At 40.3% G+C, this 19,114-nt stretch overlaps 3 protein-coding genes and 2 long non-coding RNA genes across 6 annotated transcripts; 3 read left to right on the forward strand and 2 right to left on the reverse strand.

Moving 5' to 3' along the window:
* The first annotated feature begins 54 nt into the window (after positions 1 to 54).
* LOC137889382 (interleukin-17 receptor B) lies at positions 55 to 3,735 on the forward strand. The gene is made up of 10 exons (XM_068733222.1): positions 55 to 219; positions 306 to 330; positions 758 to 871; positions 1,298 to 1,407; positions 1,528 to 1,657; positions 1,739 to 1,771; positions 1,864 to 1,893; positions 1,986 to 2,114; positions 2,568 to 2,842; positions 2,935 to 3,735. Exons 1-10 carry the CDS (start codon positions 154 to 156, stop codon positions 3,364 to 3,366), a joined length of 1,344 nt encoding a protein of 447 aa, XP_068589323.1. The 5' UTR covers positions 55 to 153; the 3' UTR covers positions 3,367 to 3,735.
* A 923-nt stretch (positions 3,736 to 4,658) lies between these two features.
* On the forward strand, positions 4,659 to 9,771 carry actr8 (actin related protein 8). Its single transcript, XM_068733386.1, has 13 exons — positions 4,659 to 4,909; positions 5,657 to 5,827; positions 6,213 to 6,323; positions 6,526 to 6,630; positions 6,753 to 6,926; positions 7,059 to 7,152; positions 7,372 to 7,504; positions 7,727 to 7,880; positions 8,113 to 8,208; positions 8,359 to 8,499; positions 8,607 to 8,916; positions 9,040 to 9,203; positions 9,336 to 9,771. The coding sequence occupies exons 1-13, from the start codon at positions 4,775 to 4,777 to the stop codon at positions 9,477 to 9,479; spliced, it is 1,932 nt and encodes a 643-aa protein (XP_068589487.1). The 5' UTR covers positions 4,659 to 4,774; the 3' UTR covers positions 9,480 to 9,771.
* Positions 9,772 to 10,594: 823 nt separating this feature from the next.
* Positions 10,595 to 12,044, reverse strand: selenok (selenoprotein K). The gene is made up of 4 exons (XM_068733387.1): positions 11,961 to 12,044; positions 11,350 to 11,440; positions 11,089 to 11,163; positions 10,595 to 10,694 (listed from the first exon to the last, which is right to left on the reverse strand). Exons 1-4 carry the CDS (start codon positions 11,977 to 11,979, stop codon positions 10,595 to 10,597), a joined length of 285 nt encoding a protein of 94 aa, XP_068589488.1. The 5' UTR covers positions 11,980 to 12,044.
* Positions 12,045 to 14,929: 2,885 nt separating this feature from the next.
* LOC137889374 (uncharacterized) lies at positions 14,930 to 16,633 on the reverse strand. Its single transcript, XR_011105218.1, has 2 exons — positions 16,548 to 16,633; positions 14,930 to 16,269 (listed from the first exon to the last, which is right to left on the reverse strand). It is a non-coding gene; the product is annotated as an uncharacterized lncRNA (long non-coding RNA).
* Positions 16,634 to 16,771: 138 nt separating this feature from the next.
* Positions 16,772 to 18,699, forward strand: LOC137889340 (uncharacterized). Of its 2 annotated transcripts, XR_011105216.1 has the most exons (4): positions 16,772 to 16,889; positions 17,386 to 17,852; positions 17,958 to 18,313; positions 18,378 to 18,699. It is a non-coding gene; the product is annotated as an uncharacterized lncRNA (long non-coding RNA). The 2 variants fall into 2 exon arrangements; XR_011105215.1 differs by having other exon boundaries at positions 17,958 to 18,699.
* Positions 18,700 to 19,114: the final 415 nt, after the last annotated feature.

Here is a 19,114-nt window from a genome sequence, read left to right on the forward strand (position 1 = left end):
GTAACGGAACAAATCCTGCAAGTCACTGACAGTTCATTCAACAAGTGCACGGGATGTAACGAGTCAGATGTTGTGCATTGTGAAGGTGTACCCCTTATTATTCTGTTTGTTTATTATAATTTTAAGTTTTCTTTTAGGTACAACCAGGTGTTGATGATGTGGGGAGCCAGACTGATTTTGCTCTACTATCTCGCAGCCCAGGTGACGTCACATGAAATTGTAAGTTATGGCTTTGGCAAATGAGCCATTTATTGTTAGTTAAATTAAAAGTAAATCAAGTAATCCGTTTCTGTGATTTCTTGCAGAAAGTGGAGTGTTATGAATTTTATGGTATGTAATTTATTATCCATACTCTGACCTCTAATGTTAATAGTATGACTGGTTTTGAAGCCACTGTGGGTTTTATTTCAAAACGGTGTTTGTTGGCCAATGCAGAGACCAATCTTCTAAGCCATTTTGTACTGTTGATTTATTATTATTTTTTATATAGTTTATATTTGATATGGAGGCCAGGGGTAAACAACATATGTTTATTTGAAATGTCTGCCAGAAATGTAATAAAAATGTAATGCAAGTCCGTAGCCAAGCAGGTGGCTACAGATTCCAAATTCTTGTGAATGTGAATAATGTTTTTACATTGAGCATTACACAACTGAAAGTACAATACGCCTACTTCAAACAGCTGACAATATCTGATTAAATTTCAGAGAATAATAATATAGGCTACACATTATTACACCATTGTTTGTTTTTCCAGATTTCCCTCCTCACGATGATACCTCTCCGTCTTTCCTGGTAGACCTGAGAGTGAGGAAAGTGACAGAGGGAGAAAAATGTATGATGAACATAAGCTGGGCAATCAACATTGATGGTAAGATACAACACTTGAATTTTACTCACATGGAACTTAATACTTTGAAATAATAGCAATAGAAACAACAATAATAATAATAATGATTATAATAGAAATACTACTACTACTACTACTACTACTAATAATAATAATAATAATAATAATAACAATAATAATAATAATAACAATAAGCTGACTTTATGAAAGCTTTTCCTCTGCTACAACAAAATAAGCTTGTAAGGGTCTATTAATTGTGTGTGTGTGTGTGTGTGTGTGTGTGTGTGTGTGTGTGTGTGTGTGTGTGTGTGTGTGTGTGTGTGGGATAAGTTGGTGTGTGGAAGGGTAAACAGGAGATGAGAGAACATGGTATTTACAATATATCTATTATTTATACAAACTGTCTTTAGTCATGCAGGATGTCTGACATTTTCTGTCTCTTTGCAGCTAGTGTTGAATATCTGACAGGCATCCGGATTGGGATTACGGGGGAATCTCCGTACCACTGTATCTACAAACCAGCTTTGGCCAAGACAGACCTCAGTGGATCAAAGCAGGTATCATGGAATCTTGACTATGACATTTCTGAGTTTATCAGTGATTGTCTGCACAACATGAGTTTGAAATTATAGACATATGTAAGGTTAATGCAACAACTTTCATCTTTTCAAATCTAGATATGGTTTTATTATTTAGTAGATGCAAGCTATGGCTTAAACAGCATCCAAGCTGCCAATCTGCCATTACCTCCCCTGGGGGGGGGGCAACCTTATAAGTTTGTCACAATCGAAATACCTCGCCCAAAGCGTAAGTTCTTGTTCTTTTAAATTCTCCACTTACTTTGATACTTTATTAAAATGTTTAAACCTCCTTCTCTGTTTTTTTCAGGTGTTACACCAAAGCCTACTGCAGTTCCTATAGGTGAGCAATCTCATTTGCTGGTGCATGTGTGTATATAATGTATAGTACAAAGATGTTGATACTTCTGTCTTTAACAATCCTTTTTTTTTTAGATTTCACCACAGCTGAGATCAACTCTTTAGGTATGACTGCACAATTACTTAAAGCCATGCAGTACAATTTTAATATAATTACATGAAGTAAAATGGGGAATTGTTTTTGTGTGTCTCTGCAGGAAAGTTAAAAGACGCTGTCCCTGGTAATGTCAACTTCACCAGCATAAATGTCAACTTCTCCAGCATAGCAACTGCCATATTTGGAGGACTGGCCAGTCTGATGATCCCGCTTACCTGCTACATGATCTGTAAATACAACACTTTAAAAACATGCATTTAGTTGGTAGAGGACCTTGTAGACACAAAATTGCAGATGTTGAATGGTAAAAGATGCTCATTAAGACCGATGCACAGGCTCACTCACCAATCTTGTACACATGCTTTGGATCTGTCCTGAGGAACAAAGCTACTGGATCAAAATATTTGAAACTTGCAAAATTCTTCCCAACCAATTTACAGTGACTTTCCTGTCACATTGAAAATGAGCTCAGCTGGAACTACTTTAGCTAAAAGTCTTGTTATCTGCAAAGTAAATATGCCTCCCTTGCTAGATGTAAAGACAGGATGAAGAAAGTACTGAAATGTATCAAGTTTGAGCTCACCACAAACAAATTCAGAAATCCCCTCTATGTTATGTGAAATGTTGGTCACTGAGCTCAAGATAACTAAGCCCTATGTTCCAATGACTTCCTCATCTCCAGATAAAAGATTTGGAGCCAACGTTGCCACATCATTGGGTTTCAAAAGGTTGCCTACATCTCCCATGGCTCCCGTCCCTGTCCTTGTGGTGTACCCTGCTGAGGATTCAGCCTTCCAGCGGGCCGTGGTGGTCCTCGTTGAGTTCCTGCAGTTGTACGGCGGCTGCAGCGTGGCTGTTGACATGTGGCAACAGAGAAAGATCGCAGAGATGGGGCCAATGCGTTGGCTGGCAGAAAAGGCCAAGACTGCACACAGAGTCCTCATCGTCTGCCCAAAGGTAGATTGTAACTTGTATGTAATATTGATCATTTTTAACTTGCAGTCTGCTATGAATGATTTAAAAAAAATAAAAAAAACCTCTTCTCTCAGTCCTCTTCACTGCCCAGACACTCTCCTACCAACCGCACCTCCCAAGAGGCCTCAATACCAGCTTCAGCTCATGACCTTTACCCCCTGATTCTCAACATGGTGGCAGGCCACGCAAAGAGTGCCAGTGACTTGGCTAAGTTCTGCGTGGTGCAGCTGGGCGAGCAGCAGGACAAGAAGCCTCATAACCTTGCGCTGGAACTGAGGGCCTGCAGGACTTTTTGTTTGATGAAGGACTTGAACAAGCTGTGCAGGAGTCTTCATACCGAGAGTCAGGATGACAAGAAGATATCAGATCTGATCTTCAGACCAGGGATTGCCTACAGTGAAAAGTGTACAGTGAAGTTAGGGGAAGCTGTAGAAAAGCTAGGAAGACATCAGCCAAACATCTCTAGAAAGGCAGAACAATTGAAATCTGTGGTTACCATTATTTGAAGATTTGTAATGAAAATGTTCAGATTGATGGAGAAAGAGGATGGTTCAGAATAGTTTACAGAGTTTTTCATTACGGTTTCTAAAGTGCATTTACATGTATCTATTTTATTCTATAGCTGGCTGACCTATGCTTAGTTTGGTAACCAAAACACTGGCTTGGACACCTCAGGGTGGATACTCGTCTCTGTGTTTTCCAGCACTGCATACTGTAGCCTATTACTCTATTTTGTAATAACATCATAGTTTCCCGTTTTTGTTTTCCACCTCAAACATGTTGCATTAGTGTTTCATCTGTCATCATCATCATCATGTAGAAATTGTAAACTGATGAACACTGGCACAAAGAAAGAAAAAAGGCAGCAAAGACAACTTCTCTCTTCTCCTTTTGTGTAATACATTTCAAAAATAATGTATTTGTTGTGTTTGTTTATTATCTTTACTTGATCTGCAATCCTTAAATAGCCTAAAGAAAGAGGTGGTTACTAGGATAGACTCCTAGATCATGTGATCCTGAAAAGGATTAATACACAGTTAATACACATATGTCAGGGAATGAATGAATGAACTCTCCTACTGGTAATAGGCCAAGGGGCCCAGTAGACCAGGGGCTTTGTCAGAAGATTGGGGTTGCTCTTCACTCTGATCGAAGTTCAACTCAGTACACACTGGGATTTTACTGCTACAAATTTACTTGGTTGGCAAAAAGCACATGGTGGTTCATTTTAGCTAATAATCATAATAATAGCTCACATTCCTCTAGCTCTTTCCAGGGAACCCAAGAACAGTTTACACATATGGAGAAAAACAACAAAATGAATCAAGTCCATGGCCCTGGTGAACAGGTAGGTTCTAGGTCCTCAGGAGTTTTTTTTTAATACTGACATTACTTTAATAAAAAAAAATGTTTTTGGTACTCTCTTTAAATGACAATGCATTTTGACATTGCAAATTTAACGTGTCAGCAAATCAGCATTCACAGTCTACTGCATTTACTTTTGCTTGTCTCAACCCTCGTGGCTGGTATTCAGCAAATGTTCTCACAGTCGTGTTTACAGTAGAGTATCTGAGTTGAGAAAATGTTTTTTACTGTTATTTTTCCTTTCAAAATACAACATACTTAAGCTACAGTAACTCTATATGAAAAATAGAAAAGTAATTTAATATTGTTGACAGATGAGTATATTTGACTCAGCCAAGAGGCAGTGCCAAGTAAAAATATCTTTCGACAAATAGAAACCGCTGTCTTGTAGCACGTGATCAAACACGGAAGTAGAATCTACCGCTGCCACAACTTTCTATTCAGAGGAAGGTCCTCGCTTCTGGGTTGCACGTTGTAGCACTTCACAAGCACAAAGAGGTCGCGACTCTTTATTTATGACTATTTAATCGACTAAAATCTTAACCAACAATGACCCAGGCTGAGAAAGAGCAGGACAACGGGAAGGAGAAAGAAAAGGAACGAGACAAGGAGAAAGAAAAGGAGCAACAACGCGGGGTGAAAAGACCCATCGCTCCTCCGGTCATCCCAGACCCCCTTCAGGAGGTGAAGTCGAGTGTTTCAGTTGTTGTCTAATGCTTTTTTAAAATAAAATAAATAGTCGAATATCCTCGTCTCAATCTTTATAATTCAGTCCATTCAGCTTTCACGTGCACAGACTATTCTGGACTGACCGGGGTTTGATATCAGTCACTTGAACTCATCTTTGTCTTAAAGTGACGTCTTCGGGTACAGTATTTGACCATCAACTGAAAACCGCAGGTGTTCAGTTTGCATTGATAAGACACATATTACAAATACCTTTGGTTTGAGCTTTATTTTGATGCTGCTGCATACAATGGTATTTTAGACTGTATTGTGTGTCCAACATTGACTTTGAGGCAACAGTTTGGGGAGACCCTTTACTGTTCCAACACCACAATGTCCCTGTGTACACAGAGAACAGATTTTCTGTGTTTAGTGTGGAAGAAGATGACTGGCCTGCACAGAGCTCACACCTTTGGGATGAACTTGAAGGCTGACTGTGAACAAACATCAGTGTTGGACTTCATGAATGCTTTTGTAGCTGAGGGGAGAAAATCCCTTCAGCTAAACAAACAAACAAACATTTTAAAAAGAGTACACGCTGTTATAGCAGAATTTGGATGTCCGTGGTTTTTAATTCAGCAATTCCATGTTGGTGTAATGTTCAGGTGTCCACGTACTTTTGTGATTTCTAGTTTTGTCATGCATGACATTGGATATGTTTATGCTGACCATCTCCCTCTGTCTATATACTTTCCTCTCTTACAGCAAATACAGAGCAACTTTATAGTTGTCATCCACCCTGGTTCAAGGACGCTCCGCATTGGCCGAGCAACAGATAATCTTCCGGTGACACTCCCACATGTGATAGCGCGCAGACACAAACAAACTGGACAGCCGAGATATGAAGATGCCTGGCTGTTGAGAGATGGTCTAAATGTAAGACGCTCATGACCAGATACACCCAGGCTTTAATTCTAGGGCTGAATTATTCTGAAAAAATATCTAATTGCAATTTAAGTTTTACAGATTCAAATAATTGTGTGATATTTGTAGGGATCTGTACCAGACAATATGTTTTCTTAAGTCTGTAGAATATGATTTGTAGGCCAGGACAGCTCTGCAGAAGGACAATATTTAATTTAAAATGGTATTTTGGCATTTTTTTCTGGTGATTTATAAATTGCAGTAGGCCATACTGCGATTTTTTGCGGCCCTATTTTTTATTCTGTGTCTTATTCCACTGTACTCAAATTAATTTAATATTTGTGTCATTTAATATTTGTGTCATTTACTCTCATTGTGTCTACTTCCTGTTTGACAGAAAGCAGAGAGTAATGAGCAGAGGCAGAATGGGCTTAAAATGGTGGACCAGGCCATCTGGTCCAAGAAAATGTCTAACGGAGTGCGGAGGACACCTGTGTCCGCTGAACAGGTGTGTATTATGAAAGAGAGAAGTGTTGCATATTACGTAATACTGCAATATTCACAGACCGCAGCAACATGGTTCAATTACATATTTGCTTTCAAATTGTAAATGGTGTTTTTTTTTTAATAACTCAAGTGCTTTACGCTTTAATGTGCTGAAATTCATTAAAGAATATTTTTTTGTTTGTTTTGTACCTATGTGAGTAAAGGCCAGAGCTTATAACTGTCAGATCCGTCCGGCAGTACTAGACAGCAGCTCCAGGGTGAAGTGGACCAACACAGCCCCCCAGCCTCCTCATCTGGTGGGAGAGGAGGTCAGTCCATGTGTCTGATAACTTCCATAAAATATGACATCTAAAACTGTATTACCTAGACTCTTTTTTCTCTCTCTCTATCTCTCATATATATATGTATGTATGTATGTATGTATGTGTAGGCTCTTTATGTGAATCCAACTGACTGTTACAACATCCACTGGCCAATAGTCAGAGGTCAGCTTAATGTACATGCCGGTACCGGAGGCTCCCTGACCGCCGTACTGGCTGACCTTGAGACGATCTGGAGTCATGTCATTCAAAAGCAGCTGGAGATCCCCCTCAAAGACTTAAAGGTAGGAGAAACCTCCTCATGTCACAAAAATCTTCTGCAACATGTTGAAAGTAGAAAATAATGACAATGAGCTTGAGCTACACTGATAAGTCATATCTCTTTTTCTCACATTGCTTTTATGACTTGTTTCCAGTATTACAGATGCATCCTACTGGTCCCCGACATCTGTAACAGGCAGCACATCAAAGAAGTTGTCAACATGCTGCTGCTTAATATGGGCTTCTCAGGTATTACACACATGTATACATGTATGGCTGACAACTAAAATGTATAGTACATATACATTGTTATCCTCTGCAACAGCAAATTCAGGGCAGGCTGAGGAACCATCCAATCTGTCTCTCTTTGTGTCACCTCATGCTCTGTGTGTGTGTGTGTGTGTGTGTGTGTGTGTGTGTGTGTGTGTGTGTGTGTGTGTGTGTGTGTGTGTGTGTGTGTGTGTGTAGCGATCATCGTGCACCAGGAGTCGGTGTGTGCTACATTTGGCAGTGGGTTGAGCAGTGCTTGTGTCGTGGATGTAGGAGACCAGAAGTCCAGTCTCTGCTGTGTAGAGGACGGCGTGTCCCACCGGAACTCCAGGTGGGACTGAGAACCACTCACCCTAACCCAATTTTTTTGCATTCCCTTGCAATAACATTAGCGTAATGCATGAACTTTGACTTTCCCTCATAATAGATTTGCTTTCCCTCTGATTCAAAGGAACAGTTGGTGTGTTGTTCCAGTCCGGTTATAACACACTGCCAGTTTAGGGAACAAAGATTTCTCAGTGACTTTGTATTTTCTGTCTGTTGGACTTTGCAGATTGTGTCTGGCTTATGGTGGCTCAGATGTGACCCGCACTTTCTTCTGGCTCCTGCAGAGGGCGGGCTTTCCCTACAGAGACTGTCAGCTGTCCAGCAGACTGAACTGTCAGCTACTACAGCAACTGAAAGAGACCTTCTGCCATCTGAACCAAGTGTGTGTTGCTCAGGGGGTGGGGTCTGTCTTTAGAGGGAGTATTGGGGAACTGTAGCGTTGTATCTTGTACTCAGTTTTAGACCAGCGTTAAATCTCCTTTCCTTTTTAAGAATGGACAGAGAAATCAGAACCGTTTATTGCCATGGTATGTTGAACATAAAAGGAATTTGAAATCTGCAGTTATTCAGATAAATTCCTAAATGTGTCTTTTCTCCACTTATTCTTAATAGGACATATCAGGACTACAAGATCATGAATTCCAGACACGTCTCCCAGAAGCCCCAGCTCTTCTCTACCAGGTTCGACTAGGCGATGAGAAATTACAGGTACTTAAGTTGGATAGTAACGAAAAACTCATTACTTAATTTTTTTAAGATTGGAGTTGAAATTCTTTTACATTGTTCAGTCTCCAGCTTGTGTACTGGAAGTACTTTTTAACCCCAACCCTCATGTTCTGGCTCATATCTGTATGTTAGGCACCTATGGGTCTCTTCTACCCGACCACATTTGGCATCGTAGGTCAGAAGATGACATCACTTCAGTACCGTTCCCAAGGAGACTCAGAGGATCCTCATGATGAACACTACCTGATGGCTACACAGAGCAAACAGGACCAGGTAACACACACTCACACAGAGATTATATAATACTCATTATTATTTCTTCTTCAGATAAAGGCTCTGTGATTCTTTTTTTTAAATTATTATCCCATTTTCTTCACCAGTCCTCCAAATCTGCTGCAGACCGGAAGGGTATGTCCAGACCAGGTGGTGGTTTAGATGGTGAGATGAGTGGTCAGGGAGGGGTTGGGGAGCTCTCTGACCTGAGCAGGGGCTGTGGGAGTGGCAGCGCTGGAGGAGGGATGAAGGGGGAGATGGAGTTTGGGCCTGCGCAGGGGGAGTGCCTGATGGGGGCAGGAGAGGTGGAAGAGCCTCTGTCTGCTCACCTCTCCAGGAAGACTGCCATCATGAGCCAGTTTGAGAGCAAAGCACTGGGCCTGGATAAGGCCATCCTGCATAGCATCGACTGCTGTGGTAAGGGTGGACAGGATGTAGTAAAGTAATAAAATATATATAATAAAGGATGTGGAGGACAGATGTTTTACAGGGCTCAGGATGTCCGGTGTAAGCTCATCTTGTATTTTATTTATTTTGTAGCATCAGATGAAACCAAACGCAAGATGTACAGCTCCATCCTGGTAGTGGGAGGAGGGCTCATGTTTCACGGTGCTCAGGAGTTTCTGCTTCACCGCATCATCAACAAGATGCCGCCCTCATTCAGAAGGCTGGTAGACAACGTGGAAGTTATCACAAGGCCTAAGGTAACCTGGAATATGTTTCACAGCCATAAAGTGGGATACAGATCTGCAATGTGGACGAAGTAGCATGTTGTTCAGTGGGCTTCATTTTTTTTTTCTATATTGTACTTGTATATTGATGTGTATGTGCTCTAGGACATGGACCCTCGGCTGATATCATGGAAGGGGGGAGCAGTGCTGGCGTGTCTGGACACCACTCAGGAGATGTGGATCCACCAGAGGGAGTGGCAGCGGTTTGGTGTCCGAATGCTCCGCGAGAGAGCTGCCTTTGTCTGGTGAAACCAAACCGATTTTACTTTAATCTTAACGCTGCGTCTACACAGGAGGCGTAGCGTGAGCAGCTAGTTCAGGGCATTGTATCCCTTTGACAATTATAGCACGGCTAGCACCAATGTTAAAAAATTGTCACCAAACAATCTCCATCTTTACTTGTCATCCAATAGAAACCCAGATGGAGTCATAATTGTAGAACTTTTGAAGTCTTTAATAATATTCTGTAAATACTGCAATTCTTGCCTCTTTTTGAAAGTTTGGATTTGTGTAAATAAACCCATCACACTTGGATACACAATTGTTGCATTTGATTGGAACAAACAAAATCCACCTTTCTTGGAATTGTGAACATATTGGATTGAAACACAAGATTGCCTTCATTGCGACTCAAATTATAAACCCAGAAACTCAATTCAAGTCTTAAAGCATTAACTGTCCGAGTTAAAACAACAACAAATGCCTATCTCTGCCACATTACATTTCAAACACCCATTTCTTAGATTGAATATTTTATAATATCTTTACATTATTGATTATGAAGTACAGGGTCAAAGGATACCACCTCAATTTGTCAGTGTTGCCTAGCTCTACACAGAGGCAAGTTGTCGTTACATAGTGTGATCGTAATAGAAGTCAGTAGCAACATGTTTAAACATCGCACATTTTTATTCAGGCAGAAAGATATAAAACAATGACAAACTAAACTTCATGATTCTCAGAAGGGAACTGGTGAGACAGTAAAGTGTTCGGGTCGAAAGAGGATAAAGGGAGGAAATGTGGATAGCTGCTGTTATCGGCCATTCTGGCCCCTACGTGTAGGAATTCCCAGAAAGGCGTCAAGAAACTGCTGGTTGCAGCGGCAGCCGATGAAGAGGGGCTTCAGCACTGTGACACCTTTAGCTTCTCAGCAAATGGACACTGTGCCAGGCCCCACGCCTACACATTCAGTGTAGGCGTTTACCTAGAGAGAAGTGAGGGGTATTTAATGGAGGAGTTATGTCTTCACATCATCTCCAAATATGTGAGGCAATTAAAAAAACAAAGTAAAAATGTTAGCAAGGTACAAGATATCAACAAGAGGTTTATCCTATTGGGTGATGCTTAATGAAAAATAAAAATTCTCACCTTCCTCATCCTCCTCCACCCATTGGTGGGGCGGTGGGACCTGCACCGTGGTTAATTCTCCCCATCCGTCTTCTGCCACCAGGGGGACCTGGAGGACTGAAAAAACAAGTGACAGATAAGAGGAAATATTATAAAAATGAGGGTAGAGGTCTTAAAACGGTCATAAATGATTTTTGTATTGTATTTTTCTTTCCTATATTACTTATTTGAAACTCGATTGGAAGGGATAGGCAACATACATGAGAAAAACACAACTCACTATGCTGCAATTCATTTAACCGCTGTAGTGAGCAACAGCGTAAGATAATATTTAAACTGCAGCTCCCATGGTTTTCATACAATTCAAGTTAAACCAGTGGGTTTCATACATGGGTCCACACAGACGACACTCCCACCTTCTGATTAGGGTACCTTCAATGTTTACGATGGAGGGACACGTAGGGCATGTCCCTAGTGTTTGTGACAATAGAGACATGACTGTGAAACCTACCCTCTGCCATCAGTGAAGCGTGATGAACCAGAGTTTCCATCCTTTGTCATGTTAGGGTGAAGCATCGTCTTAAAACTGGTAGAGGACAAAAGAAGATCAGTGTGGACGGCAGTGTCACGAGGGAATACAAAAAACATCACCTCAATTCTTTGGCTTATGACAAAATACCTGAGAAACGCATGACACACCTCCGTGGACGTAGACTCTAGCCTTAGAATTACCAGTTTGAAACACGTTAATATTAGACAGTTAAACACTTACAACAGGCCGAAAAAATCCACTGCTCCCCAGAAAAGATCGACCAAAAAAGACAGACTCCATGGAGACTGGGACCTGCTGTCCAGGACCTGACCTGAGAGCGGTGGGTGAGACACTGGGTCAGTTAATGGAGAACAGAATAGCTCGTGAGGTTATTGACGTTTAACATCAAGAGTATGTACACATTCCTTCATCAGTTTGCCAGTTAATGGTTTAACACAGGCCAACAGCTAACGTTAAGTAGGACTTCAAAATAAGACGCAACACAACGGGGTCCGATATTTGTTACATTGCCTAATGTTCAATATAGCACACTCAGACTACCAGTAGCGAAGCGATATGCTGACCAATGGAGCAAACACTAGTAGATAGCCTCTTGTACAAAACTCTTAATCAGCAGTTATTCCTGCTACGCAGATCCAACTAGGCTAAATACTAACGAGCTAGCTGTTAGCTTAATGTAGCTTAAAGCTCTGCTACAACTACACGTTTCATGTAGAAGTGGTGTGTTTTAACTGAGCGTGTTCGACAGAGACAGTTATGTCAACTAAACAGCTACTTATTTTCTCCGACGATGAGAACACTGTTCTCAGACACAAGACAAAACCACTCACCGTTGGACACGTACACCATCTTTTACTTTAACGCCAGCTTCCACAGCTGTGTTTACAGTTGGTGCCGCACTTCCGGGTTCGTTGTTGCGGTTGCGTCATTCTTGGACGTGCCAGAGAGCCGCTCTGGGACGTACAATGGAAATTAATAAATAAATGAAACACGGCATATATGTCGTATTTATTTAGGTGTTTTTTATGTAATAAACAAATTTAATAAAAAATAAATTTAATTAAATCATAACTTTTACTAGATAAGATGCCATTCTGATATAAAGTTAGTTAATATTGGTTGAAACGGGTTGGAGAGTTGTTAAATCAACTTTATGGTATTTTTAAAGGCCGTAGTTTACTGTTGAACATTTTCCATTTCATGAAAAATACTTTTACCTCTACTCGACCACATGTCAGAAGCAATACTTTGACTTACTTTTCAGAGTACAGTTTACCTTCCTGTCCATTGCAAACTTTATAATAAACTGAACGATTACGTTTTCCGAAAATTCTTCTCCATTTTAAAATAAATCAACTATTAAAAAAAAAAGAACACCTCTTGGATTAGCTAAAAAAAAGAATCAATGCAAAGCTTAAATGGGATATTTGTCTGAGCCCATTAAAACTTTTGAGAGATTCTCACAGGACATGAACACTACAAACATATGATGATCATATTGAATATGATGCAATGCTGAAGATTAAACTACCCAACAGTATTAAAGTAATTATATTGAGCACAACCATAACCATATACAGCAGTAAGAAGCAACCAATTAAAGCAGCAGAAATATGAATCCAAAAATGTGATATATTGTCAAACATTTTTTCAGTACTTTATTCATACTTTACTTAAGTATCTGAATACTTATCCCACCACTGTTGTATTGTCATAGGTTGTACAGCGGTACTTCTAATGTATTGTCTGACCTCATTGATATGAGGTGGATAAAACATCATTAAGACAACTGAGCAGAGTATATTTCAATAGAAACAATAGAACATACAGACAATTTTTGACTTTTCAGTGTAACATTTTAATATGCAGTACAAACATTACATATGTTGTCTGATTGCTTTGTGTCCCATCCCATCCCTGCCACAGCTATGCACATGCAGGTGCTATAAACATGAAAAGTATAATATAAAAGCAAAGAGGTAGCATGGGAGGAATGTGATGACTCAAGATTCAAATCACATTAAACTGTGAATTGTCTGTAATTATCTGTATTGAATTGAGTGTTTTAAACAAATATCATAATTTACTGTTAGACACAGTATGGATATTTAAATTATTAAGGATAATTCTCAAAAGTCTACATTTAAGTTCACTGTTTATTTGTAATCCAGGAAACAAAGCTTGCGAGAAGCCAGAATATTGCACCGTTATGCATTCATGCAAAAATAAATAACAAAATCTAGAAACTGAAATGTAATTAAGGGATGAAGGCATTCTGTGATTTTTCCCTTAACATGACCAATGTGGACGAATTAGAAAGGCAGATATACAACACGTTATTCTGTTCCACCGGTCTGAGGTTCAGGTCCTGTCCTCTCTTCACCTGGATTGTGTGTGAGACACTCTTCTTTGCCGATTTGTGATTCAGGTTGTGTCCTCTCTTCTATGTTGTACTCTCCGACACCAGCCTGGGGTTCAGATATTCTTATGTCTTCCACAGACGTTTGTGTGTCATAGCCTTTGTCATTTGTTTGCCTTTCAGGACTTGTGCTCTCTTCACCAGTTGTTTGCGCGCCACTCTCTTTTTCAGGCTCAGGTTTAGTGTCCTTTCCATCTGGCTGCTGTGCGTCAGTCTCGGCCTCCGTCTTCCGACTGGCTGCTCCTCTAAAAATACCAGCTTTGTGAAGCTCGCGGCGTATAGTTTTTACTGAGACGGTGTGAGAGAGGTGTCTGTTCAACTCTGAGGTTATTTTTGATGCTGTATACTCAGGGTGCTCATCAACTATCCTGAGAAGTGTCTGTCTATCCTTTTCAGTGAGCTTCGACTTGCGCCCGCTGTTCTTCTTTGCTGATGCTGTTCGTCCATGCTTGATGTATACAGTCATGACTCTGGAGACGGTTCCTCTTGCCACATTGAACAGCTGTGCCGTTTTAGTGACAGATGCACCAGATAGTCGTGCAGCAACTATTTGGCATCTTTCAAACTCTGTTAGGTCACTCATATTGCTTTAAACGCCGCTATGTAGGTGTTGACAGCCTCTTTTGGAGCCGACAAACAATCCCAACTGGCAGGCAGGTAGCAGGCCCTGTAATTGCTACTTAGGTGATCCAAAGTCCTCTGTCATATGGTGTTTCCATTATTTTGTACACTGGAGCAGAGAGATCCAGGGTAGGTAAACATCCACCACTGTGTCTAGAAATGGATGAAAGGGATGATAATAAATACCAGAAAATAACATTTCAAGATATTACATTTGTTTGACACACTTAAACTAAAGTAGATGTTCTGTGTTGAACTGAATCCAGTAACGTTGACATCATCAGGACTCACACAACCAACGTCTAAGAGCTAACATTACCTGAGACAAGTACTTGACAGAGGCTGTACGATATAATCAAAACCATTAACACTACAGTACAATTACGGCCACTACACACAAGTAGAGAAGCTCATTGGCGTTTGTTCGGTTTTTATTGACAGTCGCGGTTTTCAATCACCTCGATGGTAATATTCGATGCTGTAATTTAGGCTAACCAGGTAGCTACTACATTAACACTAGCTTCCTTCAACAAAAGACGTTTTCAGAGTGTAGCTACGTCATAGGGTTACCGTTTTAGTGCCACGTGAAGTACATAGGCGTGTTCATTAATTACGGTCTTTTACTTACAACTAAAATCATGCACCGCTGGCAGGCTGTCCACCACTAACGTTACTTTGTCACCGAGACGTTTGGGTTTCACCGGAGAAAGGTGCAATAGCACTTCCGGTCGAAGGTTTTCAGAATAAAAGGGTCACGACTACAGCACATCGCTCTGTTTATTTTACGTTAACGGCGTATTTTACATTTTCACAAAGGTCAAAATATGACACAAAAAAGGGTATTTCTCTTTGGGTCAAAGTGAATACATAACTGGTGGTCAGAACAGTGAGTGAAAGGACAGAAGACAGACTAGCAGAAGTACACAGATGTGTTTTCTCTTATTGAAACCATGTTCACGGTATACATGCATTGGTAATGAAAGTAAACAAAAAGTCACATTATTCAGACCCCCATAAACACATACCAACATGGACCTTAGATTACAACTAGCTGGTCACTGTCAGCTTAAAACACTGCTTAATGCCAGCACATAGGTGAAAAATAGGAACGTGAGGTATGGTCATTTCTCTCCATGGAATATAATTTACAGGTTTTTGTTTTATGGTATGTACATGCTACAATGACGGTGCCTTATTTAATACTAAAGACACATTTACCACAGTTTAGTGTGATTGTCTAAATGTGTTTACTTCCTTGTCAATAAGTTGGACAAAAACATTTGAATGCAGCAGCCAAACACAAATACAAATATCGCTGGTTAATTTAACTACAGTAACTGATTCTTTAAATAATTCTAAAAAGCTTAGAAAAAGCCTGGGAATGTACTGACAAAATACCTTCAAATCAATTTGTAAGGCTTTCAAAAAAATAATAAACCAAAAAAACAAAATGACAAAGTTAAAAAAGGGGCAAAACGTGGATTAAATGAAGGCGGTGGCTTTAAGCAAACATGAACCAGTCTAAATGTAATGGAAAGTCTGAAACACAAGCACATAAGACTAAAATGACCCTTCGTCTTTGGTCTGGGATTCATGTTTCTTGCTCTCTTCATCAGAATTGTGTGTGTCGACCTCAGAGTCAGACCCTGGTTTCCCACTGGCAGCTTCTTCACTGGCAGCAGCTTCTTCTTCACAGGGAGCAGGTTTCCTCAGTCGCATCCTTTTGGTCTCTGGCTTGTGCCCACCGTTCTTCTTTGCCAATGTGTGTCCATGTGTGTTGTATACACTCATGACTTTGAGGACAGTTCGACTTGATACATCACATAACTGGGCAGTTTTTCTGACCGACAGACCTGCAAGTTGGGCACCAATTATCTGGCCTCTGTCAAAGTCTGTTAAGTCACTCATACTGGGAGTGGAGGCGTCGACTGAATCATCTCAAGCTGGCAGACAATCACACCTGTCAGCGAAGAAGCTAACAGAGCAGATGCCCCTGGAGATGTGATACTTCAAAGCTGAAGTTGGTTTTCATCAGCTGTTTCCCTTATTTTGTCCACTGAGGTGCAGAGTGTAGAGGGGAATCATTCGTCCTCCTCTGTCTATAAATGGAAAGGAATGATAACAAATAAACGAAAACACTTTACAGTACAGTACAAATTCCCAGAAGCAGCTATATATAATTTAGAAAAGCTAAAGTTCGCTTTTTGTTGACTGTCAAAAGGTTTTCAGTCCACTCGATGGGTATTTCTCGGTGCTGTTATTTAGGCTAGCCAGCTAAGTTAGCTACTCGTTTAGCTTTCCTCAACAAAATACGTTTTAAAGACAAATGAAACACATACGCGTATGCACTTATTATGGTGTGTTGTAGCCTACTTACAACTAGTGTAACGTTATAAAGGTAGTCACGCTGCTCAGCCTAGTGATGATTTTTGTGAAGCGCGTATCGAGGCATGTGTTGATGACGTATGTGGTGACGTTCGAAGCCTCGCGAGCCGACCGTACCACGTGACTGATTCAGGAAATGGTTCGCGGGTTTGGAGTGCGATTCGAAATATAAGGGGAAGCAAAACGCAATGGATCCCCTCCTCACGTTCTGTGGAATTGGGACTTTATTGCGCGTTTGTTTGCGATCTATTTGAGCTTCTTTTTGTTGCAATAGAACCAGCAAGAAAGAGGAGATTTCTCCTGTCTGGTAACATTTTGATCTCTCCTAATAAAGGTATGCACATAGTAAAAATTAATAACTAGCGTAATGTACTGTAAATGAATGCGACAACACAGCGTATCCCTTGTTCTAATGTCTTTCTTCTAATTTCTGGTATTTTAAAAAGTGAAATGTCAGTTGTGTTCAAAGGAATTTGGATATAACAACACCACCTCGTGATAAGACAGGATACAAACATAAAATTACATGGTTAGTTTGTATTAGACAACATTAATTTATATTTTAAATGTGAGTAATTAATGACATCTGTAATTGAATACTGCATTTATTCTTTGTCATCTGGAGAGAAGAATGATGTGGATGAAGCCTTGGTCAATATGGTTATTGAGGATTCCCAGCCCTTCACTATTGTGGAGGACAAAGGGTTCAGAAAGCTTGTTGTTCTTTCAACCATACCTATGTTCTCCCCACAAGGCAAGTGTGTATGTGAGCACATTGGCATTTTTCCCCATATTTGCCATTCCAAGAGTGTTCTCTTCTTTCCTTTTAGGCTTTGAAAGCTATGGTGGAGGACAGATATGAGGAATCCAAGGAGAAAGCCAAAGCCATTGTGTCGAAGGCGTCTGCAGTTAGTTTAACATCAGATGTGTGGACCTCTATCAACACTGAAGCGTATCTAGCTGTGACATGCCATTTTATAGATACAAGCACCTCTTCTTCTGTTGTTTTAGGGGTGCTGCATTTCCCTGAGGCACATACTGCTGAAATTTTGGCAACAGTAAAAGCAGCGCATATGTCACAGTGGGGTATTACACACAGTTACTTGCCTTGTGACTGATGGTGCAGCAAATATGGGTGCTTGTGCCAGGGAGCTTCGTATGCATCACACAAATTGTGTGGCGCATACTTTTAAATGTACTCATAAAAAAGGCTCTTGCCCAAAACACTGTGTTGTCTGACATCCGGGCAAACTCTAGGAGGATAGTGGGCTATTTCAAGAGCAGCACCACTGCAAAGGTGAATTCCTTTATTTCATTGCAATATTCTAAATGACGCCGTTTTGTTTAAGTTGCTGCTGCAGTGACACTTGAATGAATCACTTTTTGTTTGCTAATTTTATAGGAGAGACTGACACAGGTACCTGAGCAAATGGGCCGGCTCGGCACTGAAGCTAATTCAAGAGGTGGACACACGCTGGAACAGCACATAGCATATGCTCCAACGTGTTTATGACATCATGGAACCTGTAGGAGCAGCTTTGGCATGCAGGTCTACGCACTGACGTTGCCCCACTCATCAGAGCAGTATGATGAGCAGTATGCTCATCATACTGTATGCAGAATGTCTAAAAGTGCTGTCCCCATTTAATGATGCCACAGTTGAGGTTGAATGTGCTGTTGTTATACGAAACAGCACGTCTTCCTCCTCACCATCATCACAGCCGCACATATCAGAAGCTTCTCAGCCTGTGACTCAAGGTAATGGATACATTCTAATTGTGTTATTGTATTTAGTCACTTACAGCCTGTTTGTCTGTCTTAGGTATCAAACTGGCATCGTTTGGACACCACAGTCCTGCAGACGAGGACCCAAAATGTCACACAACAGTGGAGGTCCAAGCCTACCTGGGTGAACCAAACATTGGAAGATTAGAGAACCCCCTAGACCAGGGGTTCTTAACCTTTTTGACCTCAGGGCCCAACTTTTCAAGTACAAAGTGGCCCGGGGCCCATTCAAATATTAACACTGTATTGGTTTAACTAATTGATCTCACTCTTGGTTTGATTTGTATTCAATAACAAAATCAAATTCACTTACAATTTAACAAGCAAAAACCTTGTCAAATAAATGACATGAGACAATGTGATCATCACATTTATTTATCATGTGTATGTAAACCTGCATACAAATACAACAAGACGCCCAACAGGCTAACAATTCATGGAACAAATCAAGGTAGTACAAGAACAAATTTAAAGGCTCAAGTCAGGCTTATTAACACAAAAATAACTAATAATTAGGTTTAACTACAGAAAAAAAGGAGGGACTCTCAAAAAAACTGAGAAAAAATGGAAATTTGATAAATATGTGGTAACAAAATACATTCAAAATAAGTTTAAAATTAAATAAACTGTAAATAGAATTGAAATAAAGTGCAAATGAAAATATAGCCTTATAATATGCAAATTATATGCTTCAGCAGTCTTAATTTTTGCATTGTAGAACCAGAAGTTGTTGTTCATATCTGTGACAAATGAACAATAACAACAGTCACAACA

The sequence above is a fragment of the Cebidichthys violaceus genome, unplaced genomic scaffold, assembly GCF_023349555.1.
Source record: "Cebidichthys violaceus isolate CVI_PGR_0920_01 unplaced genomic scaffold, fCebVio1.0.p SCAF_6, whole genome shotgun sequence".
NCBI lineage: Eukaryota > Metazoa > Chordata > Actinopteri > Perciformes > Stichaeidae > Cebidichthys > Cebidichthys violaceus.

Excerpts from the sequence above, each read along its gene's own strand:
- LOC137889382 (XM_068733222.1), top strand. The coding sequence starts at position 154 with ATGATGTGGGGAGCCAGACTGATTTTGCTCTACTATCTCGCAGCCCAG. Across the intron at positions 1,772-1,863 it reads GCCTACTGCAGTTCCTATAG|ATTTCACCACAGCTGAGATC; the intron begins GTGAGCAATCTC and ends TTTTTTTTTTAG. Across the intron at positions 2,843-2,934 it reads TCCTCATCGTCTGCCCAAAG|TCCTCTTCACTGCCCAGACA; the intron begins GTAGATTGTAAC and ends CTCTTCTCTCAG.
- actr8 (XM_068733386.1), top strand. The coding sequence starts at position 4,775 with ATGACCCAGGCTGAGAAAGAGCAGGACAACGGGAAGGAGAAAGAAAAG. Across the intron at positions 4,910-5,656 it reads TCCCAGACCCCCTTCAGGAG|CAAATACAGAGCAACTTTAT; the intron begins GTGAAGTCGAGT and ends CCTCTCTTACAG. Across the intron at positions 6,324-6,525 it reads CACCTGTGTCCGCTGAACAG|GCCAGAGCTTATAACTGTCA; the intron begins GTGTGTATTATG and ends ATGTGAGTAAAG.